At 44.5% G+C, this 25,187-nt stretch overlaps 1 protein-coding gene across 4 annotated transcripts; it reads left to right on the top strand.

Moving 5' to 3' along the window:
- The first annotated feature begins 387 nt into the window (after window positions 1–387).
- Window positions 388–23,307, top strand: LOC115181905 (uncharacterized). 4 transcript variants are annotated; one of them, XM_029743595.1, is made up of 7 exons: window positions 388–909; window positions 6,498–7,251; window positions 15,593–15,737; window positions 15,821–15,910; window positions 15,991–16,116; window positions 18,713–18,863; window positions 22,488–23,307. In XM_029743595.1, exons 2-7 carry the CDS (start codon window positions 6,626–6,628, stop codon window positions 22,592–22,594), a joined length of 1,245 nt encoding a protein of 414 aa, XP_029599455.1. In that variant the 5' UTR covers window positions 388–909; window positions 6,498–6,625; the 3' UTR covers window positions 22,595–23,307. The 4 variants fall into 4 exon arrangements, 3 of the variants coding, with proteins under 3 accessions (XP_029599455.1, XP_029599453.1, XP_029599454.1); XR_003873553.1 differs by lacking the exons at window positions 18,713–18,863; window positions 22,488–23,307 and having other exon boundaries at window positions 404–909; window positions 6,498–8,672; window positions 16,003–16,090; XM_029743593.1 differs by lacking the exons at window positions 15,593–15,737; window positions 15,821–15,910; window positions 15,991–16,116; window positions 18,713–18,863; window positions 22,488–23,307 and adding an exon at window positions 9,032–9,272 and having other exon boundaries at window positions 403–909; window positions 6,498–8,917.
- Window positions 23,308–25,187: the final 1,880 nt, after the last annotated feature.

Here is a 25,187-nt window from a genome sequence, read left to right on the forward strand (position 1 = left end):
TAGACTGGTGGTTAGAAGGGGGGGGCAGGTAGACTGGTGGTTAGAAGGGGGGGGCAGGTAGACTGGTGGTTAGAGCGTTGGACTAGTAACAGAAAGGTTGCTGGATCAAATCCCTGAGCTGACAATGTAAAAATCTGTCATTCTGCCCCTGAATAAGGCAGTTAACCCACTGTTCCCTGGTAGGCCGTCATTGTAAATAAGAATTTGGCCGTCATTGTAAATAAGAATTTGTTCTTAACTGACTTGCCTAGTTAAATAAAGGTTAAATCTCTCTCTCTCTCTCTCTCTCTCTCTCACACACACACATCTGATCAGAACCTAACCCCTAGGTACAGCAAACAGGTACAGTAGATATGGAAGCCAAAAAACACAGTCACACCCCTGCTGCAAATTCCTCTCATCACAAAGCAGCTCTCTAGTCCTCCTTACAACACATGAACAGGATTCTCGTCCTCCCCTTTTCACCATGGGGAGGGTACAGATTTTAATATACCTACAAGGGACCGTTTTAATGAAGTATACAATGTATAACGAAAGAGAACGTTTGGAGGGTTCTTGGAAAACGCGGTCGGTCACAGGACTCCGGACACTTTGACTGGGGGGAGGAGTTACGGTGCTGTGTTTGTTGAACTTTTTTGGGATTTCGTTAAACTCGACACACCGTTTCAGGCAGACGACAGTAAAGGCAACATGGTTGACTGGCAGGCTACTACATCCAAGATCTGTGAAACTTAAGTAGCATATATGGCTACATGTGTCTGAAAACGGGACATGAAAACCTTGACGGTGACGGTAATGTAATGGTGTGATTTATAGCCTACGCATTGCACGCTGAGTATCTACATTCTTAGAGGGAAATCTCCCACCACCGACCCATTTGGTTAACGTCGCATGCCTCTCCAGTTAACGGTAAGCGCCTGACGCTCCCCAACTTGCTCCATTTGAAAACAAGACTACGGTCATATTTTTGTTGCATTTATCGGGAATATATGAAGGTATTTTACTTTGAATGAAGTTGGGCGGTGTTGTGCTGTTAAACCGATGAATGTATAAAGAATAGAAAGAACGTTTGAATGGCAACTGGTGAGCTGTAGCTTGAAGTTCGAGACAGTTTGCACAATGAGCTGGTTTGCATGTCCAGGCGTTATAATTGAACCTGTCATGACAGTCAGACTGAAAGTGAAAGTGTTTCCTACAACCCGTCTTGCTGCTGCTGCCAGAATCTTCCAAACAGACAGTCCTGTTATCGCTCCTCTGGTTATGTTTAGAACAGCCAGTGAATAGGAAGATAAGACACTGTCCTGTTTTTTTAATTTTTAATTTCACCTTTATCTAAAAAGGTAGAACAAGTCCTTTATCTAAAAAGGTAGGCTATTTGGGAACAAGTTCTCATTTGCAACTGCGACCTGGCCAAGATAAAGCAAATCAGTTCGACACATACAACAATACAGAGTTACACATGGAATAAACAAACATACAATCAATAATACAGTAGAAAAATCTATACACAGCATGTGCAAATGAGGGAGGATAAGAGAGGTAAGGCAATAAATAGGCCATGGTGGCGAAGTAATTACAATATAGCAATTAAACACTGGAATGGTAGGATGGGCAGAAGATGAATGTGCAAGTTGAGATACTGGGGTGCAAAGGAGCAAGATAAATAAATAAATACAGTATGGGGATGAGGTAGATTGGATGGGCTATTTACAGAAGAGCTATGTACAGGTGCAGTGATCTGTGAGCTGCTCTGACAGCTGGTGCTTAAAGCTAGCGAGGGAGGTAAGAGTCTCCAGCTTCAGAGATTTTTGCAGTTCGTTCCAGTCATTGGCAGCAGAGAACTGGAAGGAGAGGCGGCCAAAGGAAGAATTGGCTTTGGGGGTGACGAGAGAGATATACCTGCTGGAGCGCGTGCTACGGGTGGGTGCTCGAAACGTTTTGGTACAGACCTGGATAGTAAGATAGCCTGCACAGTTCTATCTCTGCAGTAGATTGCAACACTGCCCCCTTTGGCAGTTCTATTTTGGTGGAAAATGTTATAGTTAGGGATGGAAATTTCAGGGTTTTGGAGGTTTTCCTAAGCCAGGATTCAGACACGGCTAAGACACCCGGGTTGGCAGAATGTGCTAAAGCAGTGAATAAAGCAAACTTAGGGAGGAGGCTTCTAATGTTAACATGCATGAAACCAAGGCTTTTACGGTTACAGAAGTCAACAAATGAGAGCACCTGGGGAGTGGGAGTGGAGCTGGGGGCTGCAGGGCCTGGGTTAACCTCTACATCACCAGAGGAACAGAGGAGGAGTAGGATAAGGGTACGGCTAAAGGCTATAAGAACTGGCCGTCTAGCACGTTCGGAACAGAGAGTAAAAGGAACAGATTTCTGGGAACGATAGCATAGATTCAAGGCATAACGTACAGACAAAGGTATGGTAGGATGTGAATACAGTGGAGGTAAACCTAGGCATTGAGTAATGATGAGAGAGATATTGTCTCTAGAGACGTTTAAACCAGGTGACGTCATCGCATATGTGGGAGGTGGAACAACATGGTTGGTTAAGGCATATTGAGCCGGGCTAGAGGCTCTACAGTGAAATAAGACAGTAATCACTAACCAGGACAGTAATGGACGAGGCATATTGATATTAGGGAGAGGCATGCGTAGCCAAGTGATCGTATGGGTCCAGTGAGTGGTTGGGCTGGCTGGGTACACGGCGAATCAGACAGTTAGCAGGCCGGGGCTAGCAGTTAGCACGCCGGGGCTAGCAAGCTAGCATAAGGGCCTTAGAGGGACGTCGCGATGGGGGAAAGTCTGTTTTTGCCTCCTCGTGCGGTGACGTCGATAGACCAGTTGTGGAATTAGTAGGGTTCCAAGTAGCAGAGGGGTCCATGTCCAATTGGAAAAATGGGTCTAGTGGTCCAAGAAACTGGTCAATGGATCAGTTAACAGTCCAATGTGCTCTAGATAGCTAGCAGGCCGCAGTTAGCAGAATGGGCCTTCAGGGGAAATCGCGCCTGAGGGGCATGTTGGGATCCTCGGGCAGATTATGTCGGTATTCCAGTCGTGAAGGATCGGTGGGGTTCCGTGCCCCATACCGGCAGTAGAAGGGGTCCGGATATTGTAGCCGAGGAGTGGGCTTCAGGAGTAGCCCAGGAGCCCTACCCGGGAGATGGGTCTAGCATAGGCTAGCTCCAGGCTAGTTGGTGTTTGCTCCGGGACGGAAATGTTAGCCAGGAGTACTCAACCCGGGTTGCGGTTAGCTAGCTGCGATGATCCAGATGAAAAGGTTCAGAGTTTGCGGTAGGAATCCGGGGATATGGAGAGAAAAATAGGTCCGGTATGCTCTGGTTTGAAACGCGTTGTACGAACTGGCGAGAGCTTTCCGAGCTAAAGGTTAGCTGATGACCGCTAGCAGTGGTTAGCTGACTGATAGCCGATAGCTAGATAGCTGGCTAGCTTCAGTTGAGGTATTCCAGTTCGGAGGTAAATAGAAATACTTTAGAAAAAACACAGATCCACACCACATTGGGTGAGGCGGGTTGCAGGAGAGTATTTAGAAGTTGAGGTTTAGGACATTTTTTTAAAAGAATGTGAAGAAAATGATATAAAAAGATATATACATGGGACGCGACATGACAAAGACGTCTGACAGCTACGCCATCTTGGATGTTGATGTTAACAGCTAGAACTAGGAAGATAAGACACTGTCCTGTTAGCAGCTCTAACTAGGAAGATGAGACACTGTCCTGTTAACAGCTAGAACTAGGAAGATAAGACGCTGTCCTGTTAGCAGCTAGAACTAGGAAGATAAGACACTGTCCTGTTAGCAGCTAGAACTAGGAAGATAAGACACTGTCCTGTTAGCAGCTAGAACTAGGAAGATAAGACACTGTCCTGTTAGCAGCTAGAACTAGGAAGATAAGACACTGTCCTGTTAGCAGCTAGAACTAGGAAGATAAGACACTGTCCTGTTAGCAGCTAGAACTAGGAAGATAAGACACTGTGTGTGATTATTTGTTTTATTTTTTAAATCAAAATCAAATGTTATTGGTCACATACACATATTTAGCAAATGTTATTGCGGGTGTAGCGAAATGCTTGGCAGGTCAATGAAGAACACATTGTTATTTAGAATGATTGCCTGGCAAGAAGCAAAAAGCCTCCTGTGGGGCAGGGGGGCGGGGATTAAAAGAAAGGGGGCTCCTGAGTGGCGCAGCGGTCTAAGGCACTGCATCTCAGTGCTAGAGTCATCGCTACAGACCCTGGTTCCATTCCAGGCTGTATTACAGCGGTCTAAGGCACTGCATCTCAGTGCTAGAGGCGTCACTACAGACCCTGGTTCCATTCCAGGCTGTATAACAACCGGCCGTGATTGGGAGTCCCACAGGGCGGCGCACAATTGGCCCAGTGTCCTCCGGGGTTTGGCCAGGGGTAGACCGTCATTGTAAATAAGAATTTGTTCTTAACTGACTTGCCTGGTTAAATAAAGGTTAAATGCATATAAAAAAACATGGAGAACATAGACAGAACACTCTTGGCAACAGCACAGATACACTACATGACCAAAAGTATGTGGACACCTGCTCCTCGAACATCTCATTCCAAAATCATGGGTATTAGCCTCTCTAGGGTAGGGGGCAGTATTTGCACGGCCGGATAAAAAACGTACCCGATTTAATCTGGTTATTACTACTGCCCAGAAACTAGAATATGCATATAATTATTGGCTTTGGATAGAAAACACCCTAAAGTTTCTAAAACAGTTTGAATGGTGTCTGTGAGTATAACAGAACTCATATGGCAGGCAAAAACCTGAGAAGATTCCTTACAGGAAGTGGCCTGTCTGACCATTACTTGGGCTTCTACATTCTCTTTATTGAAAACTGAGGATCTTTGCTCTAACGTGACACTTCCTACGGCTCCCATAGGCTCTCAGAAGGCGGTAAAAGCTGAATGATGTCTTTGGCTGAAAAACATTAGCGCATTTGGTAAGTGGTTGATCAGAGGACAATGAGACTGAGGCGCGTGCACGAGGCGACACCATGTTTTTATTTTCTGTCTTTGAACGTAAACAGGGTTTCCCGGTCGGAATATTATCGCTTTTTTACGAGAAAAATAGCATAAAAATTGATTTTAAACAGCGGTTGACATGCTTCGAAGTACGATAATGGAATATTTAGAATTTGTTTGTCACGAAACGCGTCGGGCGCGTCACCCTTCGTCACCCTTCGGATAGTGTCTTGAACGCATGAACAAAACAGAGGATATTTGAACATAACTATGGATTATTTTGAACCAAACCAACATTTGTTATTGAAGTAGAAGTCCTGGGAGTGCATTCTGACGAAGAACAGCAAAGGTAATCCAATTTTTCTTATAGTAAATCTGACTTGGGTGAGGGCTAAACTTAGTGGGTGTCTAAATAGCTAGCCTGTGATGGCTGGGCTATCTACTCAGAATATTGCAAAATGTGCTTTCACCGAAAAGCTATTTTAAAATCGGACATAGCGATTGCATAAAGGAGTTCTGTATCTATAATTCTTAAAATAATTGTTATGTTTTTTGTGAACGTTTATCGTGAGTAATTTAGTAAATTCACCGGAGGTTTGCGGTGGGTATGCTAGTTCTGAATGTCACATGCTAATGTAAAAAGCTGGTTTTTGATTTAAATATGAACTTGATTGAACAAAACATGCATGTATTGTATAACATAATGTCCTAGGATTGTCATCTGATGAAGATCATCATAGGTTAGTGCTGCATTTAGCTGTGGTTTGGGTTTATGTGACATTATATGCTAGCTTGAAAAATGGGTGTCTGATTATTTCTGGCTGGGTACTCTGCTGACAATCTAATGTTTTGCTTTCGTTGTAAAGCCTTTTTGAAATCGGACAGTGTGGTTAGATTAACGAGAGTATTGTCTTTAAAATGGTGTAAAATAGTCATATGTTTGAGAAATTGAAGTAATAGCATTTCTAAGGTATTTGAATAACGCGCCACGGGATTCAACTGGCTGTTGAGTAGGTGGGACGATTTCGTCCCACTTGCCCTAGAGAGGTTAATATGGAGTTGGTCCCACATTTGCTGCTATAACAGCCTGCAGTCTTCTGGGAAGGATTTCCACTGGACCAACATTAAACAACACCACATGGAACAGCATTAACTAGGACAGATAACACCACTACACTACAACAAGGGAGACCATAAGGTTACATGAAGGGAGATCCACAGCAACGACAGACCATAATACAAGCAGCACAAACGACAGCAGCAGAAAGAGACAGAAACATGCAGCACAATCAGCAGCCTGCGTTACTGGGTTCCCGTAACAACTACAGCTGTCCATGACGGAGTCCTTGAAACCTGAGACGGAGACTGAACTTTCCAGCGTTAGTGGTTTCTGTAATGTGTGTGTCTGTGTGTGTGTGTGTGTGTGTGGCCTATGTTATTATACAGCATCTCAATAACACTGTCGCCTGTCTGTCTGTCTCTTCTCCCAGGATCTCTCCAGATCATTCTGGATCTCTCTCTCCTCGCCCCTAGAGTGGATTTGGATATGTGATAGTGATCCACCAATGGGATGGTAGGGATCTGGTGATGGGGGATCCAGTGGAGGGCTCTCTTCTGTATGATGGTCAGAGACACTCTGGCAGCAACCACAGTGGAACCATCGCAGAACCACACGGCACCCACACAGAACCAGGACGGAACCCAGCAGCTTCCAGGGAAAACCCTAGAACACGTAGAACAACAGAACCGCGTTCAAGAACAACAGAACCAAGTCCTAGAACTCGAGAACTTAGAACTCCTAGGTCAAGAGAATGAACTCTTAGAACAACAGAACCTAGAACAACAGATCCAACTCTTAGAACTAGAGAAAACGGTCCAGACCAGCACAGACAACCTGACCAGACCTCCAGACAAGACCAGTTCTGGCAGTCCTCTCCATCTCTGGTGGCCTCAACAGAGCAGCTTTAGAACGGCTAGACCCAGTATCCCTCTCCCCTGGCCAAGCCCTAGACCCTGCCTTCTCCCCGTTCCTCTCCCCTGCCCCAGACCCCCTCTCCACTTGCCCGATCCGATCCCAGACTACTGGACCACACACCTCCGGCCCTTCTTCAGCCAGCAGGAGTATGTTCTAGTGCGACACACACACCGTCAGCTGGTTCACAGTGGCTACTACTGGGGCCCTATGGAGATGGAGGAGGCCCACCGCACACTTCTACACACACCGCCTGGGAGCTTCCTCATCAGGTATACACCACACTATTCTACACACACCGCCTGGGAGCTTCCTCATCAGGTATACACCACACTATTCTACACACACCGCCTGGGAGCTTCCTCATCAGGTATACACCACACTATTCTACACACACCACCTGGGAGCTTCCTCATCAGGTATACACCACACCATTCTACACACACCGCCTGGGAGCTTCCTCATCAGGTATACACCACACTATTCTACACACACCACCTGGGAGCTTCCTCATCAGGTATACACCACACCATTCTACACACACCGCCTGGGAGCTTCCTCATCAGGTATACACCACACTATTCTACACACACCACCTGGGAGCTTCCTCATCAGGTATACACCACACTATTCTACACACACCGCCTGGGAGCTTCCTCATCAGGTATACACCACACTATTCTACACACACCGCCTGGGAGCTTCCTCATCAGGTATACACCACACCATTATACACACACCGCCTGGGAGCTTCCTCATCAGGTATACACCACACTATTCTACACACACCGCCTGGGAGCTTCCTCATCAGGTATACACCACACCATTCTACACACACCGCCTGGGAGCTTCCTCATCAGGTATACACCACACTATTCTACACACACCGCCTGGGAGCTTCCTCATCAGGTATACACCACACCATTCTACACACACCGCCTGGGAGCTTCCTCATCAGGTATACACCACACTATTCTACACACACCACCTGGGAGCTTCCTCATCAGGTATACACCACACCATTCTACACACACCGCCTGGGAGCTTCCTCATCAGGTATACACCACACTATTCTACACACACCACCTGGGAGCTTCCTCATCAGGTATACACCACACTATTCTACACACACCGCCTGGGAGCTTCCTCATCAGGTATACACCACACTATTCTACACACACCGCCTGGGAGCTTCCTCATCAGGTATACACCACACCATTATACACACACCGCCTGGGAGCTTCCTCATCAGGTATACACCACACTATTCTACACACACCGCCTGGGAGCTTCCTCATCAGGTATACACCACACCATTCTACACACACCACCTGGGAGCTTCCTCATCAGGTATACACCACACTATTCTACACACACCGCCTGGGAGCTTCCTCATCAGGTATACACCACACTATTCTACACACACCACCTGGGAGCTTCCTCATCAGGTATACACCACACTATTCTACACACACCACCTGGGAGCTTCCTCATCAGGTATACACCACACCATTATACACACACCGCCTGGGAGCTTCCTCATCAGGTATACACCACACTATTCTACACACACCACCTGGGAGCTTCCTCATCAGGTATACACCACACCATTCTACACACACCGCCTGGGAGCTTCCTCATCAGGTATACACCACACTATTCTACACACACCGCCTGGGAGCTTCCTCATCAGGTATACACCACACCATTCTACACACACCACCTGGGAGCTTCCTCATCAGGTATACACCACACCATTCTACACACACCACCTGGGAGCTTCCTCATCAGGTATACACCACACCATTCTACACACACCACCTGGGAGCTTCCTCATCAGGTATACACCACACTATTCTACACACACCACCTGGGAGCTTCCTCATCAGGTATACACCACACCATTCTACACACACCACCTGGGAGCTTCCTCATCAGGTATACACCGCACACACACATTGTTCCTCGTAAGGAAACAAACAAGCACACCCCTCCTCCCTGCTGTTCTGTCCTGTGTAACGTTGTGCTGTCATGTGGTTGTGTGGTTGCCAGGGACAGCAGTCAGCCAGACGTCTTCTTCACCCTCAGTTACCACGGCGACCAGGGGCCCATCAGTGTCCGCGTCCTCTTAACCAATCAGAGGTTCCGCCTCAACGGCAGTAACAAGGCCTTTGATTCATTGTTCGCCTTGCTGCGGTTCTACATGGAGTCATCCCATAGGCGGCTGCGGAGGGCGTGGCGCAGGGAGCGACCGATGACCTTACAGCAGCTGTGTAGGGGGCGAATCATCGAGTTGTACGGAGCGGAGAGGATAGATTCACTACCTGAGCTTAACCAGGTGGTCACACAGTATCTACAGGACTATCCTTATAGTATATAGACACACCCTCCTACTGGAGAGTTTGGGGACCAGTTCCATTTCAACAGACTGAAACTCTCTGGACGGTACTGACCAAAACTAAAATGGAATGGAGCCCCAGAAAACTGAATGTGAATTTGTCTCTGGTCTGTGGTTCTGTCTCTGGTCTGGTTCTGTGGTTCTGTCTCTGGTCTGTGGTTCTTATCTGTGTGGTTCTGTCTCTGGTCTGGTTCTGTGGTTCTGTCTGTGGTTCTGTCTCTGGTCTGGTTCTGTGGTTCTGTCTGTGGTTCTGTCTCTGGTCTGTGGTTCTGTCTGGTTCTGTCTCTGGTCTGTGGTTCTGGTCTCTCTGTGGTTCTGTCTCTTGGGCCAGTTCTATGGCTGGTCATGTACTGTAGTTCTGGTCTGTGGTTCTGAAGGTTCAGTGGGTTGGTTTCCCAACCTTTATTCCTTATTCTAAAATGGATCAAATAATTTTTTCCCTCATCAATCTACACACAATACCCCATAATGACATCACAATACCCCATAATGACATCACAATACCCCATAATGACATCACAATACCCCATAATGACATCACAATACCCCATAATGACATCACAATACCCCATAATGACATCACAATACCCCATAATGACAAAGCGAAAACAGGTTTTTAGAATTTGGGGCAAAAAAATAAAACAGATTCCTTATTTACATAAGTATTCAGACCCTTTACTCTGAGACTTGAAATTGATCTCAGGTGCATCCTGTTTACATTGATCATCCTTGAGATGTTTCTACGACTTGACTGGAGTCCACCTGTGGTAAATTCAATAGATTGGATTTGATTTGGAAAGGCACACACCTGTTTATATAAGGTCCCACAGTTGACAGTGCATGTCAGAGCAAAGACCAAGACATGATGTTGATGGAATTGTCCGTAGAGCTCCGAGACGACAGGATTTTGTCGAGGCACAGGTCTGGGGAAGGGTACCAAAAAATGTCTGCAGCATTGAAGAACACAGTGGCCTCCATCATTCTTAAATGGAAGAAGTTTGGAACCACCAAGACTTCCTAGAGCTGGCTGCCCAGACAAACTGAGCAATCGGGGGAGCAAGGCCTTGGTCAGTCTTTATTAACGACATGCTACATGGTATTGAGTAAAGGCAGAGTGTCTATGTATGCGGATGACTCAACACTATACATGTCAGCTACTACAGCGACAGAAATGACTGCAACACTTAAAGAGCTGCATTTAGTTTCGGAGTGGGTAGCAAGGAATAAGTTAGTCCTAAATATTTCCAAAACTAAAAGCATTGTATTTGGGACAAATCATTCACTAAACCCTAAACCTCAACTACCTCTCGTAATGAATAATGTGGAAATTGCGCAAGTTGAGGTGACTAAACTGCTTGGAGCAGGTGTGGACTGAAACAATAATAATTTTGTTTTCTGTGTAATGTAAGTGCCTTAATGTGTTTGGACTTTTTTATTTTTTTTAACATTTTTACATTTTAGTCATTTAGCAGACACTCTTATCCAGAGCGACTTACAGTAGTGAATGCATACATTTCATAAATTTTTTCCCCGTACTGGTCCCTTGTGGGAATCGAACCCACAACCCTGGCGTTGCAAACACCATGCTCTACCAACTGAGCCACTCCTCAGTAAAAGGCACACGATAGCCGCTTGGAGTTTGCAAAAATGCACCTAAAGGACTCTCAAGATTTTCTGGTCTGATGGCCTGAATGTCAAGTGTCACATCTGGAGCAAACTTGGCACCATCCCTACGGTGAAGCATGGTGGTGGCAGCATCATGCTGTGAGGATATTTTTCAGCAGAAGGAACTGGGAGACTAGTCAGGATCAAGGGAAAGATGAAAAAGAGCACAACGACCCTAAGCACACAGCCAAGACAACGCAGGAGTGGCTTTGGGACAAGTCTCTGAATGTCCTTGAGTGGCACAGCCAAACCTGGACTTGAACCCAAAGATACTTCAACAAAGTACTGAGTAAAGGGTCTGAATACTTATATAAATGTTATATTCAAGTTTTTTTTTATTTTTAATAAATTAGCAAACATTTCTAAAAACCTGTTTTTGCTTTGTCATTATGGGGTATTGTGTGTAGATTGATGAAGGGTGGGGACAACTTAATACATTTTATAATAAGGCTGTAATGTAAGAAAATGTGCAAAAAAGTGAAGGGGTCTGAATACTTTCTGGATTAACTACATATTGAATATTGAATGTGTGTTAACTGTACAGCTGTTGTTTTATGATCAACGTGCGTCTGTTAAATATAGCAAAGACTTCTTCAGCGTTTTCTATGTTATTTAAAAATGAATAAAATATTTTGATAGTGTTTCATGATAAAATGACTGCTTGACACACCCACACACAAAAAGGAGACAGGAGAGCAGGAATGAAAGGAGGGAATAAGTATTGTTGGAACGGGCGCTGCTAGTGAGCCGCTAACCGTTTGATGTTGGAGTGACAGCGACATGAGCTGGTCAGAGCGGGTAAGAACGTAAACACTCATATCTAATTTAATAAAAACATAAAACAAGTCTTAGCAACAGCTTAAGTACCCCAGATGACCGGATAGCCTACTGTATAATACGGCTAAATGTAGGCTATATTAAAATAGCAACGTGGCGTGTTTCTCTCACAGAAAGAAAGTTCGCATCTCTCTTTCCAGATGATGCTGATGCGAGAGCATCTCTCTCCGTCTCTTTGGTGGGTTAGATAGGAGGTCCAGTCGGACCCATTTCACTGCGACACCTGCTCTAATCTATCCACCATTAACAACGGACAGGGCTGTCAGAACAGAACGAATGAGCAAATAGCGGACAGGTCTGGACTACAACACCCGTCTATCGCTCACAATGAAACAGGTAGGCTAGGTTGCGTGTGTTGTTGTTTTAATTAAATCATTTCTCCGGTCGGTCGGTAGCTAGTGGTTTTGTGTGATTACGGTTGTGTGTGCGCCGGTTCAGGGTGGTCTCGTGGACGACACGGAGGATGTTGAGTTGGAATTCAGTACCGAGGAGGAGGAACAGAGAGCGCTCAGGGGGGCAAAAATCCGGTAAGAGAGAGACCAGAGCGGTAACCTACCCTCTATAGGTCTACATGGATGTACCCAGTAATATAGACTAGAGCAGGAACCTACCCTCTATAGGTCTACATGGATGTACCCAGTAATATAGACTAGAGAGGGAACCTACCCTCTATAGGTCTACATGGATGTACCCAGTAATAGAGACTAGAGAAGGAACCTACCCTCTATAGGTCTACATGGATGTACCCAGTAATAGAGACTAGAGCAGGAACCTACCCTCTATAGGTCTACATGGATGTACCCAGTAATAGAGACTAGAGAGGGAACCTACCCTCTATAGGTCTACATGGATGTACCCAGTAATAGAGACTAGAGAAGGAACCTACCCTCTATAGGTCTACATGGATGTACCCAGTAATAGAGACTAGAGAAGGAACCTACCCTCTATAGGTCTACATGGATGTACCCAGTAATAGAGACTAGAGAAGGAACCTACCCTCTATAGGTCTACATGGATGTACCCAGTAATAGAGACTAGAGCAGGAACCTACCCTCTATAGGTCTACATGGATGTACCCAGTAATAGAGACTAGAGAAGGAACCTACCCTCTATAGGTCTACATGGATGTACCCAGTAATAGAGACTAGAGAAGGAACCTACCCTCTATAGGTCTACATGGATGTACCCAGTAATAGAGACTAGAGAAGGAACCTACCCTCTATAGGTCTACATGGATGTACCCAGTAATAGAGACTAGAGAGGGAACCTACCCTCTATAGGTCTACATGGATGTACCCAGTAATAGAGACTAGAGCAGGAACCTACCCTCTATAGGTCTACATGGATGTACCCAGTAATAGAGACCAGAGAAGGAACCTACCCTCTATAGGTCTACATGGATGTACCCAGTAATAGAGACTAGAGAGGTAACCTACCCTCTATAGGTCTACATGGATGTACCCAGTAATAGAGACTAGAGAGGTAACCTACCCTCTATAGGTCTACATGGATGTACCCAGTAATAGAGACTAGAGAGGTAACCTACCCTCTATAGGTCTACATGGATGTACCCAGTAATAGAGACTAGAGAAGGAACCTACCCTCTATAGGTCTACATGGATGTACCCAGTAATAGAGACTAGAGAGGTAACCTACCCTCTATAGGTCTACATGGATGTACCCAGTAATAGAGACTAGAGAAGGAACCTACCCTCTATAGGTCTACATGGATGTACCCAGTAATAGAGACTAGAGAGGTAACCTACCCTCTATAGGTCTACATGGATGTACCCAGTAATAGAGACTAGAGAGGGAACCTACCCTCTATAGGTCTACATGGATGTACCCAGTAATAGAGACTAGAGAGGGAACCTACCCTCTATAGGTCTACATGGATGTACCCAGTAATATAGACTAGAGAGGTAACCTACCCTCTATAGGTCTACATGGATGTACCCAGTAATAGAGACTAGAGAAGGAACCTACCCTCTATAGGTCTACATGGATGTACCCAGTAATAGAGACTAGAGAGGTAACCTACCCTCTATAGGTCTACATGGATGTACCCAGTAATAGAGACCAGAGAGGTAACCTACCCTCTATAGGTCTACATGGATGTACCCAGTAATAGAGACTAGAGAGGGAACCTACCCTCTATAGGTCTACATGGATGTACCCAGTAATAGAGACTAGAGCAGGAACCTACCCTCTATAGGTCTACATGGATGTACCCAGTAATAGAGACCAGAGCGGTAACCTACCCTCTATAGGTCTACATGGATGTACCCAGTAATAGAGACCAGAGAGGTAACCTACCCTCTATAGGTCTACATGGATGTACCCAGTAATATAGACTAGAGCAGGAACCTACCCTCTATAGGTCTACATGGATGTACCCAGTAATAGAGACCAGAGAGGTAACCTACCCTCTATAGGTCTACATGGATGTACCCAGTAATAGAGACTAGAGAGGTAACCTACCCTCTATAGGTCTACATGGATGTATAGTACGAGTCAGGAGTTTGCACACACCTTCTCGTTAAAGGGTTTTTCTTTAATTTGACTATTTTCTAAATTGTAGAATATTAGTGAAGACATCAAAACTATGAAATAACACATATGGAATCATGTAGTAACCAAAAAAGTGTTAAACAAATCAAAATATATTTTATATTTGAGATTCTTCAAAGTAGCCACCCTTTGCCTTGATGACAGCTTTGCACATTCTTGGAATTCTCTCAACCAGCTTCATGAGGTAGTCACCTGGAATGCATTTCAATTAACAGGTGTGCCTTGTTTAAAGCTAATTTGTGGAATTTCTTTCCTTCTTAATGCATTTGAGCCAATCAGTTGTGTTGTGACAAGGTAGGGGTGGTATACAGAAGATAGCCCTATTTGGTAAACGACCAAGTCCATATTATGGCAAGAACAGCTCAAATAAGCAAAGAGAAACGACAGTCCATCATAACTCTAAGACATGAAGGTCAGTCAATCTGGAAAATGTCAAGTTTCTTCAAGTACAGTCATATCTGCAGCAGAGGTAACTCTGGTTCTTCCTTTTCTGTGGCGGTCCTCGTGATAGACAATGTCATCATAGCGCTTGATGGTTTTTCGACTGTACTTGAAGAAACTTGACATTTTCCCCTATTGACTGACCTTCATGTCTTAAAGTAATGATGGACTGTGTCGTTTCTCTTTGCTTATTTGAGCTGTTCTTGCCATAATATGGACTTGGTCTTTTACCAAATAGGGCTATCTTCTGTCTACCACCCCTACCTTGTCACAACACAACTGATTGGCTCAAATGCATTAAGAAGGAAAGAAATTCCACACATTTAAAAAAAAAAAATGGACACCTGTTAATTGAAATGCATTCCAGGTTACTACCTCATGGAGCTGGTTGAGAAAATGCCAAGAATGTGCAAAGCTGTCATCAAGGCAAAGGGTGGCTACTTTGGTTACTACATGATTCCATGTGTTATTTCATAGTGTTGATGTCTTCACCATTATTCTACAATGTAGAAAATAGTAAAAATAAAGAAAAACCATTGAATGAGTAGGTGGGTCCAAACCTTTGACTGGTTCTGTAGATATATTCTACAATTTTCAAATTGTAAAATTACCAGGTTTGAAATTATTCTGTTTAAGTTTGACTGGCTGATTGACTGGCTGATTGACTGGCTGACTGACTGGCTGATTGACTGACTTTCCAGACATCCCCTCGCCTCCTTCCTGCACCTGTTCTTCCGAGTGGCTGCCATAGTAACCTACCTGCTCTGTGATTGGTTCACCAAGAGCTTTACTTCCTGCTTCATTATGATCATCACTCTGCTGTCCTGCGACTTCTGGTCCGTTAAGGTGAGAACACACACACACACACACACACACACACACACACACACACACACACACATACACACTTTCTCACGTGTGTGTGTCAGAATGTGACAGGCAGGTTGTTGGTGGGTCTGCGATGGTGGAACCAGATCGATGAGGATGGGAGAAGCCTCTGGGTGTTTGAGGACAGGAAGGTGAGACGCTGGTGTGTGGAAGGCAATGTAGTTCTAAGTTGGTGTTGTGTTGTGTAGTCCTATGTTGTCTATGTGTGTAGTCCTCTCCCCAGGCCGGTGGTACGGAGGTGGAGGCCAGGATCTTCTGGTCAGGTCTGATCATCTGTCCTCTCATCTGGACCGGCTTCTTCTTCACTACCCTGTTCTGTCTGAACATACACTGGCTGGTAACACACACACACACACACACACACACACACACACACACACACACACACACACACACACACACAAAAACACACACACAATGGCTGTATCCCTGTCAGGATACAGAAAGAATCTCCTTTCCATACTTCTGAAACAGAGCAGTACCTTCTCCATAAAGCTAGACTGACCATAACAGCTGAAACAGAGCAGTACCTTGTTCTCCATACAGCTAGACTGACCATAACAGCTGAAACAGAGCAGTACCTTCTCCATACAGCTAGACTGACCATAACAGCTGAAACAGAGCAGTACCTTCTCCATACAGCTAGACTGACCATAACAGCTGAAACAGAGCAGTACCTTCTCCTCCATACAGCTAGACTGACCATAACAGCTGAAACAGAGCAGTACCTTCTCCATACAGCTAGACTGACCATAACAGCTGAAACAGAGCAGTACCTTCTCCTCCATACAGCTAGACTGACCATAACAGCTGAAACAGAGCAGTACCTTCTTCTCCATACAGCTAGACTGACCATAACAGCTGAAACATGGCAGTACCTTGTTTTACATACAGCTAGACTGACCATAACAGCTGAAACAGAGCAGTACCTTCTTCTCCATACAGCTAGACTGACCATAACAGCTGAAACAGAGCAGTACCTTCTCCATACAGCTAGACTGACCATAACAGCTGAAACATGGCAGTACCTTGTTTTACATACAGCTAGACTGACCATAACAGCTGAAACAGAGCAGTACCTTCTCCTCCATACAGCTAGACTGACCATAGCAGCTGAAACAGAGCAGTACCTTCTTCTCCATACAGCTAGACTGACCATAACAGCTGAAACAGAGCAGTACCTTCTCCATACAGCTAGACTGACCATAACAGCTGAAACAGAGCAGTACCTTCTCCATACAGCTAGACTGACCATAGCAGCTGAAACAGAGCAGTACCTTCTTGTCCATACAGCTAGACTGACCATAACAGCTGAAACAGAGCAGTACCTTCTTCTCCATACAGCTAGACTGACCATAACAGCTGAAACAGAGCAGTACCTTCTTCTTCATACAGCTAGACTGACCATAACAGCTGAAACAGAGCAGTACCTTGTTCTCCATACAGCTAGACTGACCATAACAGCTGAAACAGAGCAGTACCTTGTTTTACATACAGCTAGACTGACCATAACAGCTGAAACAGAGCAGTACCTTCTTCTCCATACAGCTAGACTGACCATAACAGCTGAAACAGAGCAGTACCTTGTTCTCCATACAGCTAGACTGACCATAACAGCTGAAACAGAGCAGTATCTTCTTCTCCATACAGCTAGACTGACCATAACAGCTGAAACAGAGCAGTACCTTGTTTTACATACAGCTAGACTGACCATAACAGCTGAAACAGAGCAGTACCTTGTTTTACATACAGCTAGACTGACCATAACAGCTGAAACAGAGCAGTACCTTCTTATCCATACAGCTAGACTGACCATAACAGCTGAAACAGAGCAGTACCTTCTCCATACAGCTAGACTGACCATAACAGCTGAAACAGAGCAGTACCTTGTTCTCCATACAGCTAGACTGACCATAACAGCTGAAACAGAGCAGTACCTTGTTCTCCATACAGCTAGACTGACCACAACAGCTGAAACAGAGCAGTACCTTGTTTTACATACAGCTAGACTGACCATAACAGCTGAAACAGAGCAGTACCTTGTTCTCCATACAGCTAGACTGACCATAACAGCTGAAACAGAGCAGTACCTTCTCCATACAGCTAGACTGACCATAACAGCTGAAACAGAGCAGTACCTTCTTCTCCATACAGCTAGACTGACCACAACAGCTGAAACAGAGCAGTACCTTGTTTTACATACAGCTAGACTGACCATAACAGCTGAAACAGAGCAGTACCTTCTTATCCATACAGCTAGACTGACCATAACAGCTGAAACAGAGCAGTACCTTCTCCATACAGCTAGACTGACCATAACAGCTGAAACAGAGCAGTACCTTCTTCTCCATACAGCTAGACTGACCATAACAGCTGAAACAGAGCAGTACCTTCTTGTCCATACAGCTAGACTGACCATAACAGCTGAAACAGAGCAGTACCTTCTCCATTGTAAGTTAAAGAAAGTTAGAGGAAATTGTCAAAATAAAACTGATATGATAATTGGATAAGTCTCCACCCCCCTGAGTTAAGTCTCCACCCCCCTGAGTTAAGTCTCCACCCCCCTGAGTTAATACTTGGTGAAAGCACCTTTGGCAGCCATTAAAGCTATGAATAAATGTAATTAAAGATTCTATCAACTTTACCCAACTCTGCCGTGCAGGGTTTCTATAGCCGCTGTACGTGACCGAGACGACTAAATATCAGTGCTACTGATCTGCACTCGTAACCAAGGCTGTCCAAGTGTGTGATACAAGGGGCTGGTATTTAAGAAGCTTGTCAGCAACAGGCAGGTTCCATGTAACAGTCAAATGAGCAGCCCACCTCCAGAATCAGCACCTCCCTCTGGTCTCCCCCCACAACAACATGATCTGCTGTATTTTCTACACAATAAAACACACACACAGACTCACACGTACTCCCTCTCCCCCCAGGTGTTGGTGGTAGCCAGTATCTCTCTCCAGGTGGCTAATCTATATGGTTACCTGCGCTGCAAGAACGGCAGACAGGAAGCCCCACCCACATCCACTTCCTCTTTCCTGCAGGGACAGCACTTCCTCCACCGGGTGAGGTTAGGGGTTAGAGGTCAGGGGTTAGAGGTTATAGTCAGTTGTCCTGGTTAATCCCTCCCTGTCTGTTTCATAATGACTATGACTAGTAGAGATCAGGGGTTAGAGGTTATAGTCAGTTGTCCTGGTTAATCCCTCCCTGTTTGTTTCATAATGACTATGACTAGTAGAGGTCAGGGGTTAGAGGTTATAGTCAGTGTTGGGGAGTAGTAGAGGTCAGGGGTTAGAGGTTAGAGATTATAGTCAGTGTTGGGGAGTAGTAGAGGTCAGGGGTTAGAGGTTATAGTCAGTGTTGGGGAGTAGTAGAGGTTAGAGATTATAGTCAGTGTTGGGGAGTAGTAGAGGTCAGGGGTTAGAGGTTATAGTCAGTGTTGGGGAGTAGTAGAGGTTAGAGGTTATAGTCAGTGTTGGGGAGTAGTAGAGGTCAGGGGTTAGAGGTTATAGTCAGTGTTGGGGAGTAGTAGAGGTCAGGGGTTAGAGGTTATAGTCAGTGTTGGGGAGTAGTAGAGGTCAGGGGTTAGAGGTTATAGTCAGTGTTGGGGAGTAGTAGAGGTCAGAGGTTAGAGGTTATAGTCAGTGTTGGGGAGTAGTAGAGGTCAGGGGTTAGAGGTTATAGTCAGTGTTGGGGAGTAGTAGAGATCAGGGGTTAGAGGTTATAGTCAGTGTTGGGGAGTAGTAGAGGTTAGAGGTTATAGTCAGTGTTGGGGAGTAGTAGAGGTTAGAGGTTATAGTCAGTGTTGGGGAGTAGTAGAGTTCAGAGGTTAGAGGTTATAGTCAGTGTTGGGGAGTAGTAGAGGTCAGGGGTTAGAGGTTGTAGTCAGTGTTGGGGAGTAGTAGAGGTCAGGGGTTAGAGGTTAGAGATTATAGTCAGTGTTGGGGAGTAGTAGAGGTCAGGGGTTAGAGGTTATAGTCAGTGTTGGGGAGTAGTAGAGGTCAGGGGTTAGAGGTTGTAGTCAGTGTTGGGGAATAGTAGAGGTCAGGGGTTAGAGGTTAGAGGTTATAGTCAGTGTTGGGGAGTAGTAGAGGTCAGGGGTTAGAGGTTAGAGGTTATAGTCAGTGTTGGGGAGTAGTAGAGGTCAGAGGTTAGAGGTTATAGTCAGTTTTGGGGAGTAGTAGAGGTCAGGGGTTAGAGGTTATAGTCAGTGTTGGGGAGTAGTAGAGGTTAGAGGTTATAGTCAGTGTTGGGGAGTAGTAGAGGTCAGAGGTTAGAGATTATAGTCAGTGTTGGGGAGTAGTAGAGGTCAGGGGTTAGAGGTTATAATCAGTGTTGGGGAGTAGTAGAGGTCAGAGGTTAGAGGTTATAGTCAGTGTTGGGGAGTAGTAGAGGTCAGGGGTTAGAGGTTATAGTCAGTGTTGGGGAGTAGTAGAGGTCAGAGGTTAGAGGTTATAGTCAGTGTTGGGGAGTAGTAGAGATCAGAGGTTAGAGGTTATAGTCAGTGTTGGGGAGTAGTAGAGGTCAGAGGTTAGAGGTTATAGTCAGTGTTGGGGAGTAGTAGAGGTCAGAGGTTAGAGGTTATAGTCAGTGTTGGGGAGTAGTAGAGGTCAGGGGTTAGAGGTTATAGTCAGTGTTGGGGAGTAGTAGAGATCAGAGGTTAGAGGTTATAGTCAGTGTTGGGGAGTAGTAGAGGTCAGGGGTTAGAGGTTATAGTCAGTGTTGGGGAGTAGTAGAGATCAGAGGTTAGAGGTTATAGTCAGTGTTGGGGAGTAGTAGAGGTCAGAGGTTAGAGGTTATAGTCAGTGTTGGGGAGTAGTAGAGGTCAGAGGTTAGAGGTTATAGTCAGTGTTGGGGAGTAGTAGAGGTCAGAGGTTAGAGGTTATAGTCAGTGTTGGGGACTAGTAGAGATCAGGGGTTAGAGGTTATAGTCAGTGTTGGGGAGTAGTAGAGGTCAGAGGTTAGAGGTTATAGTCAGTGTTGGGGAGTAGTAGAGGTCAGAGGTTAGAGGTTATAGTCAGTGTTGGGGAGTAGTAGAGGTCAGAGGTTAGAGGTTATAGTCAGTTTTGGGGAGTAGTAGAGGTCAGGGGTTAGAGGTTATAGTCAGTGTTGGGGAGTAGTAGAGGTCAGGGGTTAGAGGTTATAGTCAGTGTTGGGGAGTAGTAGAGGTCAGAGGTTAGAGGTTATAGTCAGTGTTGGGGAGTAGTAGAGGTCAGAGGTTAGAGGTTGTAGTCAGTGTTGGGGAGTAGTAGAGGTCAGGGGTTAGAGGTTATAGTCAGTGTTGGGGAGTAGTAGAGGTCAGAGGTTAGAGGTTATAGTCAGTTTTGGGGAGTAGTAGAGGTCAGGGGTTAGAGGTTATAGTCAGTGTTGGGGAGTAGTAGAGGTTAGAGGTTATAGTCAGTGTTGGGGAGTAGTAGAGGTCAGAGGTTAGAGATTATAGTCAGTGTTGGGGAGTAGTAGAGGTCAGAGGTTAGAGGTTATAGTCAGTGTTGGGGAGTAGTAGAGGTCAGAGGTTAGAGATTATAGTCAGTGTTGGGGAGTAGTAGAGGTCAGAGGTTAGAGATTATAGTCAGTGTTGGGGAGTAGTAGAGGTCAGGGGTTAGAGGTTATAGTCAGTGTTGGGGAGTAGTAGAGGTCAGAGGTTAAAGTCAGTGTTGGGGAGTAGTAGAGTTTAAAGTTTATTTTGTGCCCAATAGAAATGAATGGTTGCCAGTTTGATGTAGTCATTGCTACGAATATGGGACCAAATACTGCACTTTTGACTACTTTATTTTAAAAAATCTTTAGGGGTGTCAATAATATTTAGGGGTGTCAATAATATTTAGGGGTGTCAATAATATTTAGGGGTGTCAATAATATTTAGGGGTGTCAATGATCTTTAAGTGTCAATAATGTTAAGGGGTGTCAATGATCTTTAAGGGTGTCAATAATGTTTAGGGGTGTCAATGATCTTTAAGGGTGTCAATAATGTTTAGGGGTGTCAATAATATTAAGGGGTGTCAATAATATTTAGGGGTGTCAATAATATTTAGAGGTGTCAATAATATTTAGGGGTGTCAATAATATTTAGAGGTGTCAATAATATTTAGAGGTGTCAATAATATTTAGAGGTGTCAATAATATTTAGAGGTGTCAATAATATTTAGAGGTGTCAATAATCTTTAAGGGTGTTAATAATATTAAGGTGTGTCAATAATATTATGGGTCGTATAAAATAATTTCCAAATGTTTTTGAGCCTAGAATATAGCTCAGTATTTGAATTCATTTTTTTATACAGTCATTATTGATCATCTTTATCAAGGGCTAATTTCAGACCCCACTATAGTCCAACTAGTCATTTAAGTACAATTTGCAGTAACTTGGTGGTAGTTTATTTACTTTTTTACCATGTATTAGTGGAGCTAACTCCTGAAACTACCCACTAAATATTTCACATAGAAATAAAATAATCTCTCCCCGGCCACTGGGCTAAAACTCCCTCTCTGGCTGTCACACAGATCATACTACACTGCTACCATCTGACGACAGGCAGTCATGTTTCTTAATGTTGTATTACATGGCCTGCCTGTTTCACGACTAGCCTGGACAATAATGACAGTAATTTATGAAACAGGCAGGGAGGGACTAACCTGGACAATAATGACATCTTTAATTGGTCCAGTAAGAAACCCCTGTGTGACTGGTCTCCTCTGTTCTCTAATGAACAGGACCCTGTGTGACTGGTCTCCTCTGTTCTCTAATGAACAGGACCCTGTGTGACTGGTCTCCTCTGTTCCTGGTATTTCAGCCTGATATCATCTCCAGAATGCTGTGATGGAATAGGAATCACCTGCAGCTGCCTTCTTCTCTCTCTCTCTCTCTCTGTGTGTGTGTGTGTGTGTGTGTGTGTGTGTGTGTGTGTGTGTGTGTGTGTGTGTGTGTGTGTGTGTGTGTGTGTATGACAGACAGACAGACAGAGCAGGAAATGTTCTGGAACTCAGAAGGGGATTTAAAGAAGCCTCTCCAAGGCCTCCCAACATCAAAGCTACTGGAATTACATTAGTTTCATATTCAGCATTTTAATTATTTTGATTTATATTTCTATGAATATATACAGTATTTTTTTTACTTCTGATGATGTTATAATCTGTTTCCTGTCTGTCTGATGGCTAATAGAACAAACACACCTTTCTGTTTCCTGTCTGTCTGATGGCTAATAGAACAAACACACCTTCCTGTTTCCTGTCTGTCTGATGGCTAATAGAACAAACACACCTTCCTGTTTCCTGTCTGTCTGATGGCTAATAGAACAAACACACCTTCCTGTTTCCTGTCTGTCTGATGGCTAATAGAACAAACACACCTTCCTGTTTCCTGTCTGTCTGATGGCTAATAGAACAAACACACCTTCCTGTTTCCTGTCTGTCTGATGGCTAATAGAACAAACATACCTTCCTGTTTCCTGTCTGTCTGATGGCTAATAGAACAAACACACCTTCCTGTTTCCTGTCTGTCTGATGAACATAATTAAAACACTGAATAATTGAAGCGGTGTCTCTCATTCTGGATGTAATATTGTGTTTGTGGTGTTTTATTGAGGTTAATGTACTGACTATGACGGTGATATGTGGTTGAGGATAACGGGGCGGCAGGTGGTTGGAAGAGCCGAAACGGTGAAAAATCTGTCGACGTGCCCTTGAGCAAGGCACTTAACCCTCATTTGCTCTAGGGGCGCCGTAATACTACGGCTGACTCTGTTAAACAACACATTTCACTGCACCTATCTGGTGTATGTGACAATAAAATATATACAGTGCATTCGGAAAAGTATTCAGACCCCTTGACTTTTTCCACATTTTGTTACGTTACCGCCTTGTTCTAAAATGTATTCAATTATTATTTTTCCTCCTCATCAATCTACACACAATACCCCATAATGACATCACAATACCCCATAATGACATCACAATACCCCATAATGACATCACAATACCCCATAATGACATCACAATACCCCATAATGGCATCACAATACCCCATAATGACATCACAATACCCCATAATGACAAAGTGAAAACAAGTTTTTAGAAATTTTTGCAAATGTATTAAAAATTAAAAAACAGGAATACCTTATTTACAGAAGTATTCAGACCCTTTGCTATGAGACCAGAAATTGATTTCAGGAGAATCCTGTTTCCATTGATCATCCTTGAGATGTTTCTACAACTTGATTGGAGTCCATCTGTGGTAAATTCAATTGATTTGACATGGTTTGGAAAGGCACACACCTGTCTATATAAGGTCCCACAGTTGACATTGCATGTCAGAGCAAAAACCAAGCCATGAGGTCGAAGGAATTGTCCGTAGAGCTCAGAGATAGGATTATGTCAAAGCACAGATCTATGGAAAGGTACCAAAACATTTCTGCAGCATTGAAGAACACAGTGGCCTCCATCATTCTTAAATGGAAGAAGTTTGGAACCACCAAGACTTTTCCTATAGCTGGCCGCCTGGCCAAACTGAGCAATCGGGGGAGAAGGGCCTTGGTCAGGGATGTGACTGAGAACCCGATGGTCACTCTGACAGAGCTCTAGAGTTCCTCTGTGGAGATGGAAGAAACTTCCAGAAGGACAACCATCTCTTCAGTACTCCACAAATCAGGCCTTTTTCGTAGACTCTTTGGCCTGAATGCTAAGTGTCATGTCTGGAGGAAACATGGCACCATTCCTACGGTGAAGCATGGTGGTGGCAGCATCATGCTGTGGGGATGTTTTTCAGTGGCAGTGACTGGGAGACTACTCAGGATTGAGGGAAAGATGAATGGACTAAAGTACAGAGAGATCCTTGATGAAAACCTGCTCCAGACCGCTCAGGACCTCAGACTGGGGGTGAAGGTTCACCTTCCAACAGGACAACGACCCTAAGCACACAGCCAAGACAACGCAGGAGTGGCCCAGCCAAAGCCTGGACTTGAGCCCGATCGAACATCTCTGGAGAGACCTGAAAATAGCTGTGCAGCGATGCTCCCCATTGAACCTGACAGAGCTTGAGAGGATCTGCAGAGACGAATGGGAGAAACTCCCCAAATACAAGTGTTCCAAGCTTGTAGCGTCATAACCAAGAAGACTCGAGGCTGTAATCAAAAAAAAAAATATGTATACATTTGCAAAAAGTTATAAAACCCTTTTTTTTTGTCATTATGAGGTATTGTGATGTCATTATGAGGTATTGTGATGTCATTATGAGGTATTGTGATGTCATTATGAGGTATTGTGTATAGATTGATGAAGGATTTTTTTTTTTTTTTTAACAAGACTTTAACTTAACAAAATGTGGAAAAAGTCAAGGGGTCTGAATACTTTCTGAATGCACTGTAAATAACCTTAACCACTAACTGGAGGACGTTCTGGATAGGAGTGTCTGCTAAA

The sequence above is a fragment of the Salmo trutta genome, unplaced genomic scaffold (assembly GCF_901001165.1).
Source record: "Salmo trutta unplaced genomic scaffold, fSalTru1.1, whole genome shotgun sequence".
Classification (NCBI taxonomy): Eukaryota; Metazoa; Chordata; class Actinopteri; order Salmoniformes; family Salmonidae; genus Salmo; species Salmo trutta.